The 11,976-nt window shown below is 42.5% G+C and overlaps 2 protein-coding genes and 2 non-coding genes across 4 annotated transcripts; 1 reads left to right on the top strand and 3 right to left on the bottom strand.

The window, feature by feature from the left end:
• The first annotated feature begins 355 nt into the window (after window positions 1-355).
• LOC115578769 (small conductance calcium-activated potassium channel protein 1-like) lies at window positions 356-8,439 on the top strand. Its single transcript, XM_030411923.1, has 10 exons — window positions 356-677; window positions 1,016-1,907; window positions 2,464-2,559; window positions 3,937-4,236; window positions 4,838-4,959; window positions 5,216-5,357; window positions 5,442-5,552; window positions 5,913-6,040; window positions 7,574-7,643; window positions 7,794-8,439. The coding sequence occupies exons 2-10, from the start codon at window positions 1,050-1,052 to the stop codon at window positions 8,019-8,021; spliced, it is 2,055 nt and encodes a 684-aa protein (XP_030267783.1). The 5' UTR covers window positions 356-677; window positions 1,016-1,049; the 3' UTR covers window positions 8,022-8,439.
• A 56-nt stretch (window positions 8,440-8,495) lies between these two features.
• LOC115579610 (small nucleolar RNA SNORA35) lies at window positions 8,496-8,625 on the bottom strand. The gene has a single exon (XR_003983702.1). It is a non-coding gene; the product is annotated as a small nucleolar RNA SNORA35 (small nucleolar RNA).
• A 162-nt stretch (window positions 8,626-8,787) lies between these two features.
• On the bottom strand, window positions 8,788-11,397 carry rps27.1 (ribosomal protein S27, isoform 1). Its single transcript, XM_030411932.1, has 4 exons — window positions 11,251-11,397; window positions 10,498-10,606; window positions 10,257-10,367; window positions 8,788-9,043 (listed from the first exon to the last, which is right to left on the bottom strand). The coding sequence occupies exons 1-4, from the start codon at window positions 11,254-11,256 to the stop codon at window positions 9,015-9,017; spliced, it is 255 nt and encodes an 84-aa protein (XP_030267792.1). The 5' UTR covers window positions 11,257-11,397; the 3' UTR covers window positions 8,788-9,014.
• LOC115579609 (small nucleolar RNA SNORA35) lies at window positions 9,357-9,486 on the bottom strand. Its single transcript, XR_003983701.1, has one exon. It is a non-coding gene; the product is annotated as a small nucleolar RNA SNORA35 (small nucleolar RNA).
• Window positions 11,398-11,976: the final 579 nt, after the last annotated feature.

Below are 11,976 nucleotides of genomic sequence, written 5' to 3'. Positions count from 1 at the left end.
ATGTGTAAGCAGATGTCGCTCCCTCCTCAACACACACACATAGTAGAAGGAAATCTGCCAATCCCGGCTACAAAAAAAAAAACCCCGACAGATGACTGATTCATTGCATTTGCTCCACGCAACATCTGCAACGTAGAGTCTTTGTGTTTATTAAGCCCCTTTCGGCTTTAAGGAAGACGTACGGATAGTGGACAACCGTAAAGCGGGAAACACGGACAAACAAGGGAATAAATGCCTGAGAATGTAATGGATATCAACAGGGTATTTATCTATTATGCCGTCATATTCAGGATAAGGTCGTAACATCTGCTTGAATCTATGGGAGGGGCTCCGGGATGCTGAGGCTGCTAATGGATTGCTGGAAAGTTTGATAGATGCAAAGGCAAGGACATGTGGAATGTCTCGATCTGATCACACCGGAGCTCATCGCTGTTGCAGTTTGATTAGTTTTCACTGTTTTCCTTTGCATGTCTTCTCAATGAAAAGGAGCGAAAGCGGAGTCCAATTCGCAGTAGGATTTTATCTGGAGGATCTCTGCATGGTTCAGGCAGATGTGACCTTCAGGGCCGCAAGAAGATTGAATACTAAAATACTTGGGGGAAATTACCAGATAAAGCAGGTGTCACAAGAGTTAAGGCTTTTTCCTTCCTCGTAGATTGGAAAACCTGGCTTAAAAGGTAAGGATAAAAAAGCTGCGTGAGAAAAGACTTTAAACTTCCATCTAACAAAGTTTTTGACTAAATTTTGATGACACCGCATTGAGACAAACATTTGTTGTTGGGCTAAATTACTGTGAGAGACTATTCTGTTGTTCTTTACATTTTACATGTATTTGATAATTGACAGATAAATATAAAGCAATAAATTAAAGATACAAATGAGCTTGAGCGAGGTGAGAAGACTTATGGAAATCTTCTCTGATGACTGATCTAGTGAACTTTCCTGTAATTTCACAACGCTTGTCTGACACTGTCCTCTGTCTCTCTTGCCTTCTCTGTTTAAACCTCTTGAAAAGATCCGGTGAATCACCTCCTATAAAGCCTCTCACCATGGATCACTCCCCCTCTATGAACCTGTCAGTGGTGGATGGAGACGAGGTGGAGGACCAGCGACCCCTCCTTCCACCGAGGACAATCCCTCAGCCTCAAGCCTGCTCTCCACATTGTGGGATACACCAAAACATCCAAACATCGGCCGATCAGACTGTGTGGATAGACAGGACCCAGGCCATGGCCACCACACCTTTATACAATGGGCACCTTTATGTCACCCCTTCACCTCACTCCAAAAGGAGGGGAGACAAAGGCAAAGAGAAAAAATGTGAGAAAAGGTCAGGGGGGAGTAGACAAAACCAAGCACAAAGGGAGCGTAACCACCAGTGCAAAGCCAGAAATGCAGGAGCTCACAGACTCCAGGAGAAAGTCACCTCTTTCACTGACGTCCCCATTTCTTCCTGCAGTTCCCCCTTTAAGAGCCCCTGCAGGTCACACTTGGACATCAAGGATGTCGAGGGCAGAGGGCGGCGCAAGTCAGGGAACGTCTCTTTGGAGATGCATGAGCACCAGAGTCTCCCAGAGATAATCATCACCAGCAAAGATGATGACCTCCAGCCACACAATGAGGGGCCACAGTATCGCCAGGACCTGTCTGAAGCCAAAGGCATGCTGCCCGGAGCCGGGCATCCAAGTCCAAGCCATACTTCAGGTCCCCTGCCCAACCCAAAAGATAAAGACGATGACAAGGACGACACGTACTGGAAGACACACAACATCGGCTGGCGGCTGGTCCACAGGAGGGCTCTGTTTTTGAGGAGGCAGAGGCTGAACGACTGTGCCCTGGCTGTGGGGATATTCGGGGTGGTGATGATGGTGATGGAGACAGAACTCTCCTGGAGCGTCTACAGCAAGGTCAGAAAGAGACCCTGAGAAATCTTTAGACAGACGTGAACATAATTATGGGCGGTAAAAGTTCAGCAAGAGTTTAAAAAAGGAGTTTTAAAGAAATCAAGCTACACAAGCCCAGTTATTATCTTTTCTGAAAAGAGACGATCACACCTTTCACTTAATTTATCATTTTCTTTCATATTCAGTGAAACTCTCATTAAAAAAGTTAATTCCTGTCCTTTTCCTCCATACATTTTCCACAATTATAGTCTTTATTACTGGGCTGTATTTGGAAAACTGTTGAGTGTAAGTATTTAAGAATTGATCTCCCAGCAGCTGCAGGGAAATGCACAGTCTGCCCATAAGATCACATTCATTCTATCAATGGATTATCTAAATGTACGTAAGATTAGAAGGTTAATCAGGATCACTGGCAGCCATTTCATAGATTGAGCTTTGTAATGACACACAGCCATCAGCTGACAATGATGTAATGTTTGTGTGTGTGTGTGTGTGTGTGTGTGTGTGTGTGTGTGTGTGTGTGTGTGTATATCTCTGCTTGTGTGTGTGTTTCCCACAGAGCTCCATCTACTCCCTCGCGCTCAAGTCCGTCATCAGTTTCTCCACGATCATCCTGCTGGGCCTCATCATAGCATACCACTGCTGTGAAGTCCAGGTAACTAATCTCTTCATAATAACAAGATCAGGGTTTTTGGCCTCTCCTCCACGTAAATAGATGATCATGTCATATCGTTATAAGCAATTAACCTTTTTTTTTCTTGGAAAGTCAATGTAAAGGAATTTCAAGGATGTTCCTAACACAGTGATTTCCCATCATAAAATGGAGCAAAGTCATCTTATGATCACTCGTAAAAGGTTACTGTAGTGTGAGAAGTTCAACCAAAGAGTGATTTTTCCCTCTTAAGCTGTTTCAAGTACAATGTACTTAGTCATGCTCTATCACTGCCCAGTTCATGATGGATATTTAACAAGGAAAAGTATCACCATACCATACCATGGAATTCTTATTAATGCTAATTTTGAGATTAAAATGAAAAGAAATGGAGTAGTGTAGCGATGAAGTATTCTTGTAGGCTAACCAGGAAGTTAGCATTGCCCTGATTCGCCTGAAAATAAGGTCTGTAGCTAACGCAAGTTTATTATACCTTCACATTTTACTCAGCATCTTGCAGTCTTTCGCGGATGACCACCACTTTTGGGATTTCTGAAGCATAAATGTATTCGCTGGAAGTAAAAAAGCTAAAGTAGGCTATAAACTGACTACAGTAGAGTCACGTGACTTAAACATCCCCACCATTAAGTGTCTCACTACATAATTACTAAAAGCATTTGCATAAGGCATTTAACTGAAAACCAATTTTTAAAAAATAATTGACTTTGAGACCAGGGAACCAGTTGCGAAAAATGCTAACGTTAACAGATTTCTGGTAGTAGGACTACGAACTACACCCCTCTATATATACATATATATATATATATATATATATATATATATATATATATATATATATATATATATATATATTATCATAAACGCTAAGAAATAGTTGTGACACAGAAACATATGTTTGTTTGTTGTTTAGTCCTTTAAAATGCTACTCACCATCCCAGCATTGAAATACATGGCGCCTACCTTACCCATAATGCAAGTCGACCGCCGAACGTTACATCACACATTCGGCTCCTTTGCGCCAGCTGTTGTATGCTAGTAGCTGCTAGCTAGTAGCCTCAAGCCACTATCTTAAAGTTGAAGTGGTAAACTAGTTAATTTCTCTCTTACTCTTGAACATTTTCTCTTTTTTCTTCTTTCTTTCTTTCTTTCTTTTTTAAATTTTTAAACTCCTAAGCCCTAACTGCCAATGATTCATTTGACGTTGACGTTTGAGGAGGCAGTTTTTGCAAAGCTCTTTTAAGGCCAACACCTTTTTTCAAGTTTACAAAATCTTGTATGTGAAATCAACAGTGTAACCATTTAATCTTCCTTAATCCTTAAATTAGAGGCTAATTGTTGCTCTTCACACCCCTCCGGTAGCTGTACGCTCACGACATCGGTGCCGAGGATTGGCGCATTGCCCTGACCACCGACCGTGTGGCTCTGGTCGCCCTGGAGCTGGCAACGGTGGCCATCCACCCCTATCCAGTGGGGCTGCTGGAGTACTTCCAGCAGACCTTCCGTCACACCCCAAGCCGCCTGTCGCTGTCGGAGACGGAGCTGGAGATCGTCCTGGCCCTGCCCATGTTCCTCAGGCTCTACCTGCTGGGCCGGGCCATGATGCTGCACAGCCGCCTCTTCACGGACACCGCGTCCCGGAGCATCGGAGCGCTCAACAAGGTGGGAGGTCAACCTTCGGGCCGCCCCTCAGAGTCTGGCTTTGGATAGTACTGTGATGAGATCATGGCACTTCGCACATGCTTTGCGTTGTCAATGTTGGTATGATTTTGAAAGCTTAGGAAGTGGGCAGCAGCTTTTATGGGTCTGTATTTGGGATTTGGTCTGGGCTTCCTCTATAAACATTTCATCATCTGTTTATGTCTCATGTCTAGGTGGGCCGAGAGGTCTGTAGAGGTGTGAATCTTGAGGTGTGACTATCACAGTTTCGCTCCCATGAATCCCAGTGCTCCACATGCCGATTATGTCCCCTGCTCGTTCTCCTTTGCTTCTCTGCTTTGCCTTCCACAGTTGATAATATCCTCCAGGCTAATCCCCCTCCCTTATAAATGCAATTTAAGAGTGACAAAAATGACCTTTGTCTCCGCTCTGCGACGCCAAACCCACTATCCATGTATCAAGCCAGATTGAGAACGAGTTTGTATCCCTCATCTCCTCTGCATTATGTAATCCTAATCTGACAGGTGCTATCCCAAATAGTCTGGCTAAGTATGCCCCTGCCGTCATAAATGTGACCTAAATGCATCTAATGTTTGATCTCCAGATACACTTCAACACCCGGTTTGTGGGGAAAACACTGATGACCAGCTACCCAGGCACTGTGCTGATGATTTTCAGTGTCTCTCTCTGGATTGTGGCAGCCTGGGGTTTACATGTTTGCGAGAGGTATGTGATGATATATCAGCCTACCTCTGAACAGTTAAAAAAAAAAATACAAATAAAATAAAATGTTCATTACTCTGTCCCTTTAATCTGGATCCACACCAAAAGTTAATGGGGTCAATTCTGGGCCGTACACAAGTTTTTTAAACATTGGTTCTGTAGTTTTGGTGAAATCCTGCTCCCGACCAACCGACAAGCAAAAACAGAAATGCCATCTAGAACAATGTCAGGAAGAAAATAACCCTCTTCTTTCCAACAGACATCACAACTACAGAGATCTGAGTAGCAACTACATGGAGGCCTTGTGGATGGTGTCGGTCACCTTCCTGTCCATCGGTTACGGAGACGTGGTGCCTCACACCTACTGTGGCCGCAGCATCTGCCTCCTCACTGGGATAATGGTAGGACAGTGGGTCCATACTTCCCCTCGCGGTCAGATTAACTCAGATTCTGACAGCTAACATGTCTATTTGTGACTCTTGCAGGGGGCCGGCTGCACCGTCCTGGTGGTGGCGGTGGTCGCCAGGAAGCTGGAGCTGACTAGAGCAGAGAAACATGTCCACAACTTCATGATGGACTCCCACATCTCCAAGAGGGTGAATAGCAATGTGTCCCTCAGTATGGCTGTTATTTTACATATAGTGGTTAATTTAGTAGGCTCAAAATGATAGCACATATTGATGTCTTGTTTTCTTCATTGACCTGTTGTAAGATATTGACGGTAATTTTTAGGAAAAAGCCTAAAACCAGATCATTTGTATTTTATTTTTTTTCACTTGCTTTAGGAAAAAAAACAGGTTTGAAGGTTAGGTACACTATAAAATGGCTGTAGTACACTGTGTTATCTGAATTATGTTGGTATTATTCAGCATGTGCAGTAAATAACAGCACTTTCAGGTTATTTGCATAGACATAAAATAACTCTCCCGGGTGATTTTCTCACATCTTTTTCCTAGATAAAAATTGCCGCAGCGAATGTGCTGAGAGAGACCTGGCTTATCTACAAACACACTAAGCTGTCAAGGGAAAGAGACCACACCAGAGTCCGCATGCATCAGAGGAAGCTGCTCCTGGCCATCCACCAGTAAGACACTTAACTCCTAATATAAAGATGGCTTGTCTTCATTTTCCTTGCTCCTTACCTTTCACTGTGTAAGTGTTTTCTAAAGGATTTGCGGTATTGAATGATCCGTCTCAACATTATCGCCTAACCTTACACCCAATTTCAACATGAATCAACTACATTTTTGCATTAAGAATCATTTTTTGCCCAATAATCTGATGCGAAGACAAAATTAGGGGCATTTATTCATCAGCGCTAGTTCACTAGTGCCTTGAAAGTGTCAGTTCATCCGAATCACACAGTTGACCTAGCGTGTAGCCAAACAGACTGTTTAATATCCTGACTTCTTGAGATTTCAAAAGTGTTAAGGTAGACTACATAACCTCTGAAGGAACAAGTAACACATTCCTTCACTTACAAAAGAAAAGCTGACCTCAATAAAACACACAGCTGCCTCAGGTCGGTGCACTCACTAGGCACAATATCCACACTACATGCCAGTTGTATACAGTGTGTGTATGCGTTTCTTAACAGTCGAATAATAATCATAATAATTAAATTAATAACAATGTACTATAACCACTGTACTAACAGGAAATGATATGGCCTACCCCCATCTCTGATTCATTTTATTATTCTATATAAGCAAGGTTTTTAATCACATACCGAACATTATTAAATCACTAGCTAACAAAAGTGATTTCCTATGTAAACCAGTGAGTTTTGTGTGCATTTATAAATTTTTTTCCAGCTGTTAATAGTCCCTGCATGTCCTTTTTGCAATGCATTGTAGGAGAATAGCATCAACAAACAGCACACTCAAAACCTCAATGCTAGATCCATTGTCCCTTGTGGAGCATTACTTAGCAACAGCTACATACTGTTGGCCCGCTGTAATAAAACACCAGCCCAGTACAATAGAGATTATTCAAAATTTGTTGGAAAATGTAATCAGTTTTTCTGAAAGCAGTTTTTTATGCCTCCGCGCCGGCAATATCCGTGGCAGGAGGCATTATGTTTTCAGGTTTTGGGTTCTTGTGAGAGTGATTTCACAAGAACGCCTTGAGGGAATCCCTTCAAATTTGGCACAAACATACACTTGGACTCAATTCATTGTAAGATAAAAGTGTAAATCAATAGCACTGTTAAAACTTGACTGTGCCTTGTCTGCATACTGACTGATTTACATTTTTTTCTTTTTTTAGAATCAGATATGGGATTCAGCGTTGGTCTGGCATGACTAGTGGCTAATGTTCACTCTCGTTTCTTGTGGCCGATGCTTAGCAACAGCTACACACTGTATGCTCACTGCACCTCAGTGCCATCCTCAATATGAGAGATGATTGTAGATTGTTTGAAAGTTGAAAAATGACATTTGAGAACTTGGATGTAAGTGCTTTCAGTTTCCCCAAAACCTCACTGTCAGCTGTTTTGCATTTGAACTATTTCCAGCCAAACAAAATCTCTACAAAAACCTTTTGTGTTGTGTTTTTCGGCAATGTGGAACTGACCCTTTAAAACATTTTTCTCACAACTTAATAAATGTGTCTCCAGGCTGCGGAGAGTGAAGATGGAGAAGAGGATCCTCGCAGATCAAGGCAACACACTTGTAGACCTCTGCAAGGTGAGAGAGGCAAGTAAAGGCGTCATCTTAAAACATCGCATCCACTGAAAACCTCAACAAGGTAGCATCTGATATGCCTGGTGCGTTTTCTTTTGCTTTCTCTCATCTATGTGGACCCACATTACCGACGCGGACGCCAACACCATCCAGATGCAGAACCTGATGTATGACCTGCTGTCGGAGGTGCAGGGCTGCAGGGGGGAGCTGGACACACACATCCACAGCCTGGAGAAGCACGTGGAGGAGCTGCGGGAGGGCTTCAGGAGCCTGATGCCGCTCCTGTCCAACACCCTGTCCACGCAGAACTCCTCCATCCGCCACCTGCTCAGGGAGAGGGAGGTGAAGACGGAGGCTGCTAGTTCTAATGTGGACAGGTAGAAAGAGGCCGATGGAGGGGGAAATAAAAGCTTCTCAAGTGCTATGGAAGGAGTTATTGGCCTATAACCCCAAAACAATCATGTCGGGACTTTTCTTAGAGTCGGACTGATGGGTGTTATTAAGTTGAAGACTGTACTAAAGTATGTAAAATTGTATTAAATATAAGTAGTAAGAATTCTGTAGAAAACCAAAATGTAGAAAGGATATTTTTTCTGATGTTTTAGACCAACTGATGAAAAGAAAATGAATTCACTGATAATTAAAATTGTAAGTCACAGCCCTCATCAATACATTAACTGAACCAAAAAATAAACCAGTTTTGGAGGACTCATCACTCCCATGTCATGAACTAACTTTACCTGTAAACACTGCACTTTTCTCATTATGTAGTACTTTGTAATAAAAATGATGGGACTGACTTTGTAGTGAATGTTTTATTTAAGAGCTGTACTGTACAGTAAATGCAAGGTGGAAATTTGTTCTCGGCCTTCGAAAGGGGGGAGCCAGTGGTCTAGCTCAACCCTTCTGCAAACCGAGGTTGATCTGGCACTGGAATGAGTTTGGAAGACCACGATAGAGGAAGTCCAGTCACTTAGCAGTGCAGCTAACAACTTCAAATAACACACGCAGGAACATTCTCCTTTTCAGTATCCAAAGCACTAGCTAAATGCCAGTAATGGGATGACTATTAATACATTACTGGTTAATGACTTCCTTTGTCTTATTAGCATTTCTTTAAAAACAGGAAACAACCACGCAGAAACTATTCATTTAGCCAAAACAATATTTTATTAAGAGAGACAGGGTTGGAGGGTGGAGTTACAGCAACAACTGATCTGCCGACATGAACAGTAGAAATCCATCTGCCGTCCAGTCCGTCTTCAGGTCTCGTATCAGATCAGACCACCGGGTCTGCCGCCGTCTCGGGAGGCAGAAGACGCTGATATCAACCGGTCCATCCCCTCCTCTCCCTTTCAGCTCCAGGGAGAGCAGCTAGTGCTGCTTCCTCCTGAATGAGCACCCTGCCAGAGGAGACAATGACAGTCAGAGCAATGCTGACAAAAGAGAAGCCTTACAGTACAGAAATACTGCAGGCTGTGCACACTATTGTACTACACTGTGCTGATACAAGAGTCATCATTTTGCCCATCGTGTGACTGATTACATCAACATCTCTTACCGCTACCGCCTTACTTTACATTTATTGTGCAACATCAGGCTTAAAAGTGAAAGCTTTGACAGAACTGGCTAATATAATAGATTAATCAGGCTATACAATCCATCTACACCACCAGCAGCATCGGAGCTGTACTGTACAGTAGATGGAGGGTGGATATTTGTTCTCAGCCTTCGAAAGGGGGGAGCCAGTGGTCTAGCTCAACCCTTCTGCAAACTGAGGTTCATCTGGCACTGGAATGAGATTGGAAGACCACGATATAGGAAGTCCAGTCACTTAGCAGTGCGGCTCAACTTCAAATAAACACACACGCAGGAAAATTCCCCTTTTCAGGGTTACCATTAATACACTAATAGTAAGGTATATTCTTTGTCAATCGCTGTTGGTAGTATACATTTTGATCATGGTCACAAGTAAAGTGTCCTGATTTGTCATAAAGTTGTAGTGCCTAGAATTCATTACATTATTAATCTGACTGCAACACATGGTTGTACATAGAAAAGTTATAGTCCCATTATACTAGACAAGAGAATATTTTTATGGCAGAGTACAGGGGATGGGTTGAAGAGTCTCCGTCTGAGGAATAAAGCTGTTTAATGTGGTAGTACGGCGACGCCTCAAACAGGCTGTGGCAGGTGTTGTCTTTTAGCATCGGTCGATAGTTAAATCGCAATGCACATTTGTGGCTACTGAATGAGAGATTGCAAATTAAAATGGGACATCCATTTCAGCCCTAAACCAATAAGGTAGTCAATAGTTCTCAGTGACCATGCAATAAAAAGGTAGATCCTGATTTTTTAAATTTTTTATTTTAAATCTATTGCACAAATTGCGACTGTTTTGAAAGAAAACAGCCAATTTAGGTCATCAAAATGGCAACGCATGTTTCTGGACAGCTTTCACATTTTAGGTACTGTTGCTGTTGAACGACCCGTAGAAGCTTGCATAGAATTTTTGATGCATAAACACTACAACTCAACTCTGGGTGCAAGTAAGAGACCTATGCGGTGGAACCGGCCGTCAGATTGTTAACATGAATATTGTAGGTTCATACTGACCCTCTGTGAGACGTGCTTTGCCTCCAGTGGGCTGACACAGGACTGTTGAACAGCCAACACAAAGCACAACTGTCTGAGCGTGGCTGAACACTGTCGTGATCTTGTAGCATCCTGAAAAAGACAAAAACAAAAAAAAACAGAACATTACCTCACAAGCTCAAGTGGATGAACACAAACTGTGCCAGATGACAGTACTTGTCAGGTGAATGATGAGGTCAATCCGCATGTAGAAAAACTCTACCTGGACATTTCACGTCCATAAAGTAAGAGTTGGGACTCTGAACAAGACGCTTCTTCTTGTGCCTCCTCTTCTCCTCCTCAGGGGATGGGTGCAACAAGTCTTTTGCGAGCTGAAAAGAGGAGCAAATGAACAAAAGGATTGTGAATATTAGAAAAGGTCACCTCAGGGATCGATCAGCTAGAACTACGATTAATGATAACGCGCGGGCCATCCTTGTAGAAATATAAACCACTCGATAGCGGTCATTTAAATGTATAACTTGCTTAGAAATCCACATTATTTAACATGTCACAGTCGTTTTCTCCAGCTAAGTGAACGCTACGTTTGGACGTTCAGGCTTCGCGGCTGGCCTACATTTCTTGGATTAGGTAACGCAAGCTACGCATTTTAGTCACTCGCTACTTCGTGCTCAAGTATGTGTGTGAAGTGAGTAAATCATCAGCCTAACAACATAAGTCAAGAAGAAATGGTAAATGTTGGGTTTTCTGTTCTATCAGCCCGCTCAGATCCTCCGTTGAACTGGCTCCATGTTTGCGGTGTGTGCGCGGCCATCTTGTGTCACAATGCGCTCGCAATGCGCTCAAACGTGCACAATTATTTGTGTAAAACTGGGACCGAAACTCAGCGAAAGCGTCTGAAACTGACAGCAGTCGAGTCGGTAAGGTCTTAGGTAAATATTGAGCCGTCTGTTGGCCTTTCAACGCGCGATTAAATGGTGAAAATGTCATTTGGTAAAGGCCTCCGGATACTCACTGGCATGTTGGCGAGGAAATAGCCGCTGCCGAAAAGGAGGCATTACCGGAAGCGAGGGGTTCATATCGGTTGTTCCTTTGAGCACGAGCCGGACGTGACGAATTTAACAGGACGTGGCCGCCATGTTGGTGAGGTCGAGACTCCACCCTGCTGCCTCCACCGAAGTCCCTCGACCAAGATAACTTTTAAATATCGACGGGAGATTTAAATGAACTTGATTAACATATACGCAAAATATTATATCCTCAAAATGACATCACTAAAACAATTCTCTCACTTTTATTTTTTCATAAGATTCCGATATTCAAACATATTTGACGTCTATTTCCTCCCCAAATCATAGATTGATAAGACATTTCAATTTTATTTCAGTTGTTTACAGAAATTTTATTTTTCAATGTTTGGTTATTTTTGTTTATTGTGTGGAATACCGCAGCCTTTATGGCGAAAACTGTTTCCTGTAGTCCTTAAATCAAATTGATAAAATTAACTTTCCCAATTAAGTGTAAAAAACACATTTTTTTATATCTTGCGTCCCCAAATGTCCAAATATACACAACGAAAACGGGCGTTTTGACCAAATTAAAAAGTATGCAATGTCTATCCTATGCAAAGCACAAGTGAGATAAACTACTCAAAATAAGGTCGAGATATTGTGATATGGGTCCATATATGCATGTGCATGGATATGCAATAAAAGGCTAATCTGCTAATGAAATGTCACAT

Source organism: Sparus aurata, chromosome 3 (assembly GCF_900880675.1).
Source record: "Sparus aurata chromosome 3, fSpaAur1.1, whole genome shotgun sequence".
NCBI lineage: Eukaryota > Metazoa > Chordata > Actinopteri > Spariformes > Sparidae > Sparus > Sparus aurata.
Note: the sequence above shows the minus strand (reverse complement) of the source record. Positions and strands in the feature narration are given on the sequence as shown.

What these genes read in the sequence shown, in the direction of transcription:
- LOC115578769 (XM_030411923.1), top strand. Translation starts at nt 1,050, where the DNA reads ATGGATCACTCCCCCTCTATGAACCTGTCAGTGGTGGATGGAGACGAG. An exon ending in GGTTTACATGTTTGCGAGAG is followed by an intron (nt 4,960 to 5,215) that starts GTATGTGATGAT and finishes TCTTTCCAACAG; the next exon opens with ACATCACAACTACAGAGATC. An exon ending in CTGCTCCTGGCCATCCACCA is followed by an intron (nt 6,041 to 7,573) that starts GTAAGACACTTA and finishes ATGTGTCTCCAG; the next exon opens with GCTGCGGAGAGTGAAGATGG.
- rps27.1 (XM_030411932.1), bottom strand. An exon ending in TATGGACGTGAAATGTCCAG is followed by an intron (nt 10,368 to 10,497) that starts GTAGAGTTTTTC and finishes TGTCTTTTTCAG; the next exon opens with GATGCTACAAGATCACGACA. An exon ending in CAAAGCACGTCTCACAGAGG is followed by an intron (nt 9,044 to 10,256) that starts GTCAGTATGAAC and finishes CTCCTCTGGCAG; the next exon opens with GGTGCTCATTCAGGAGGAAG.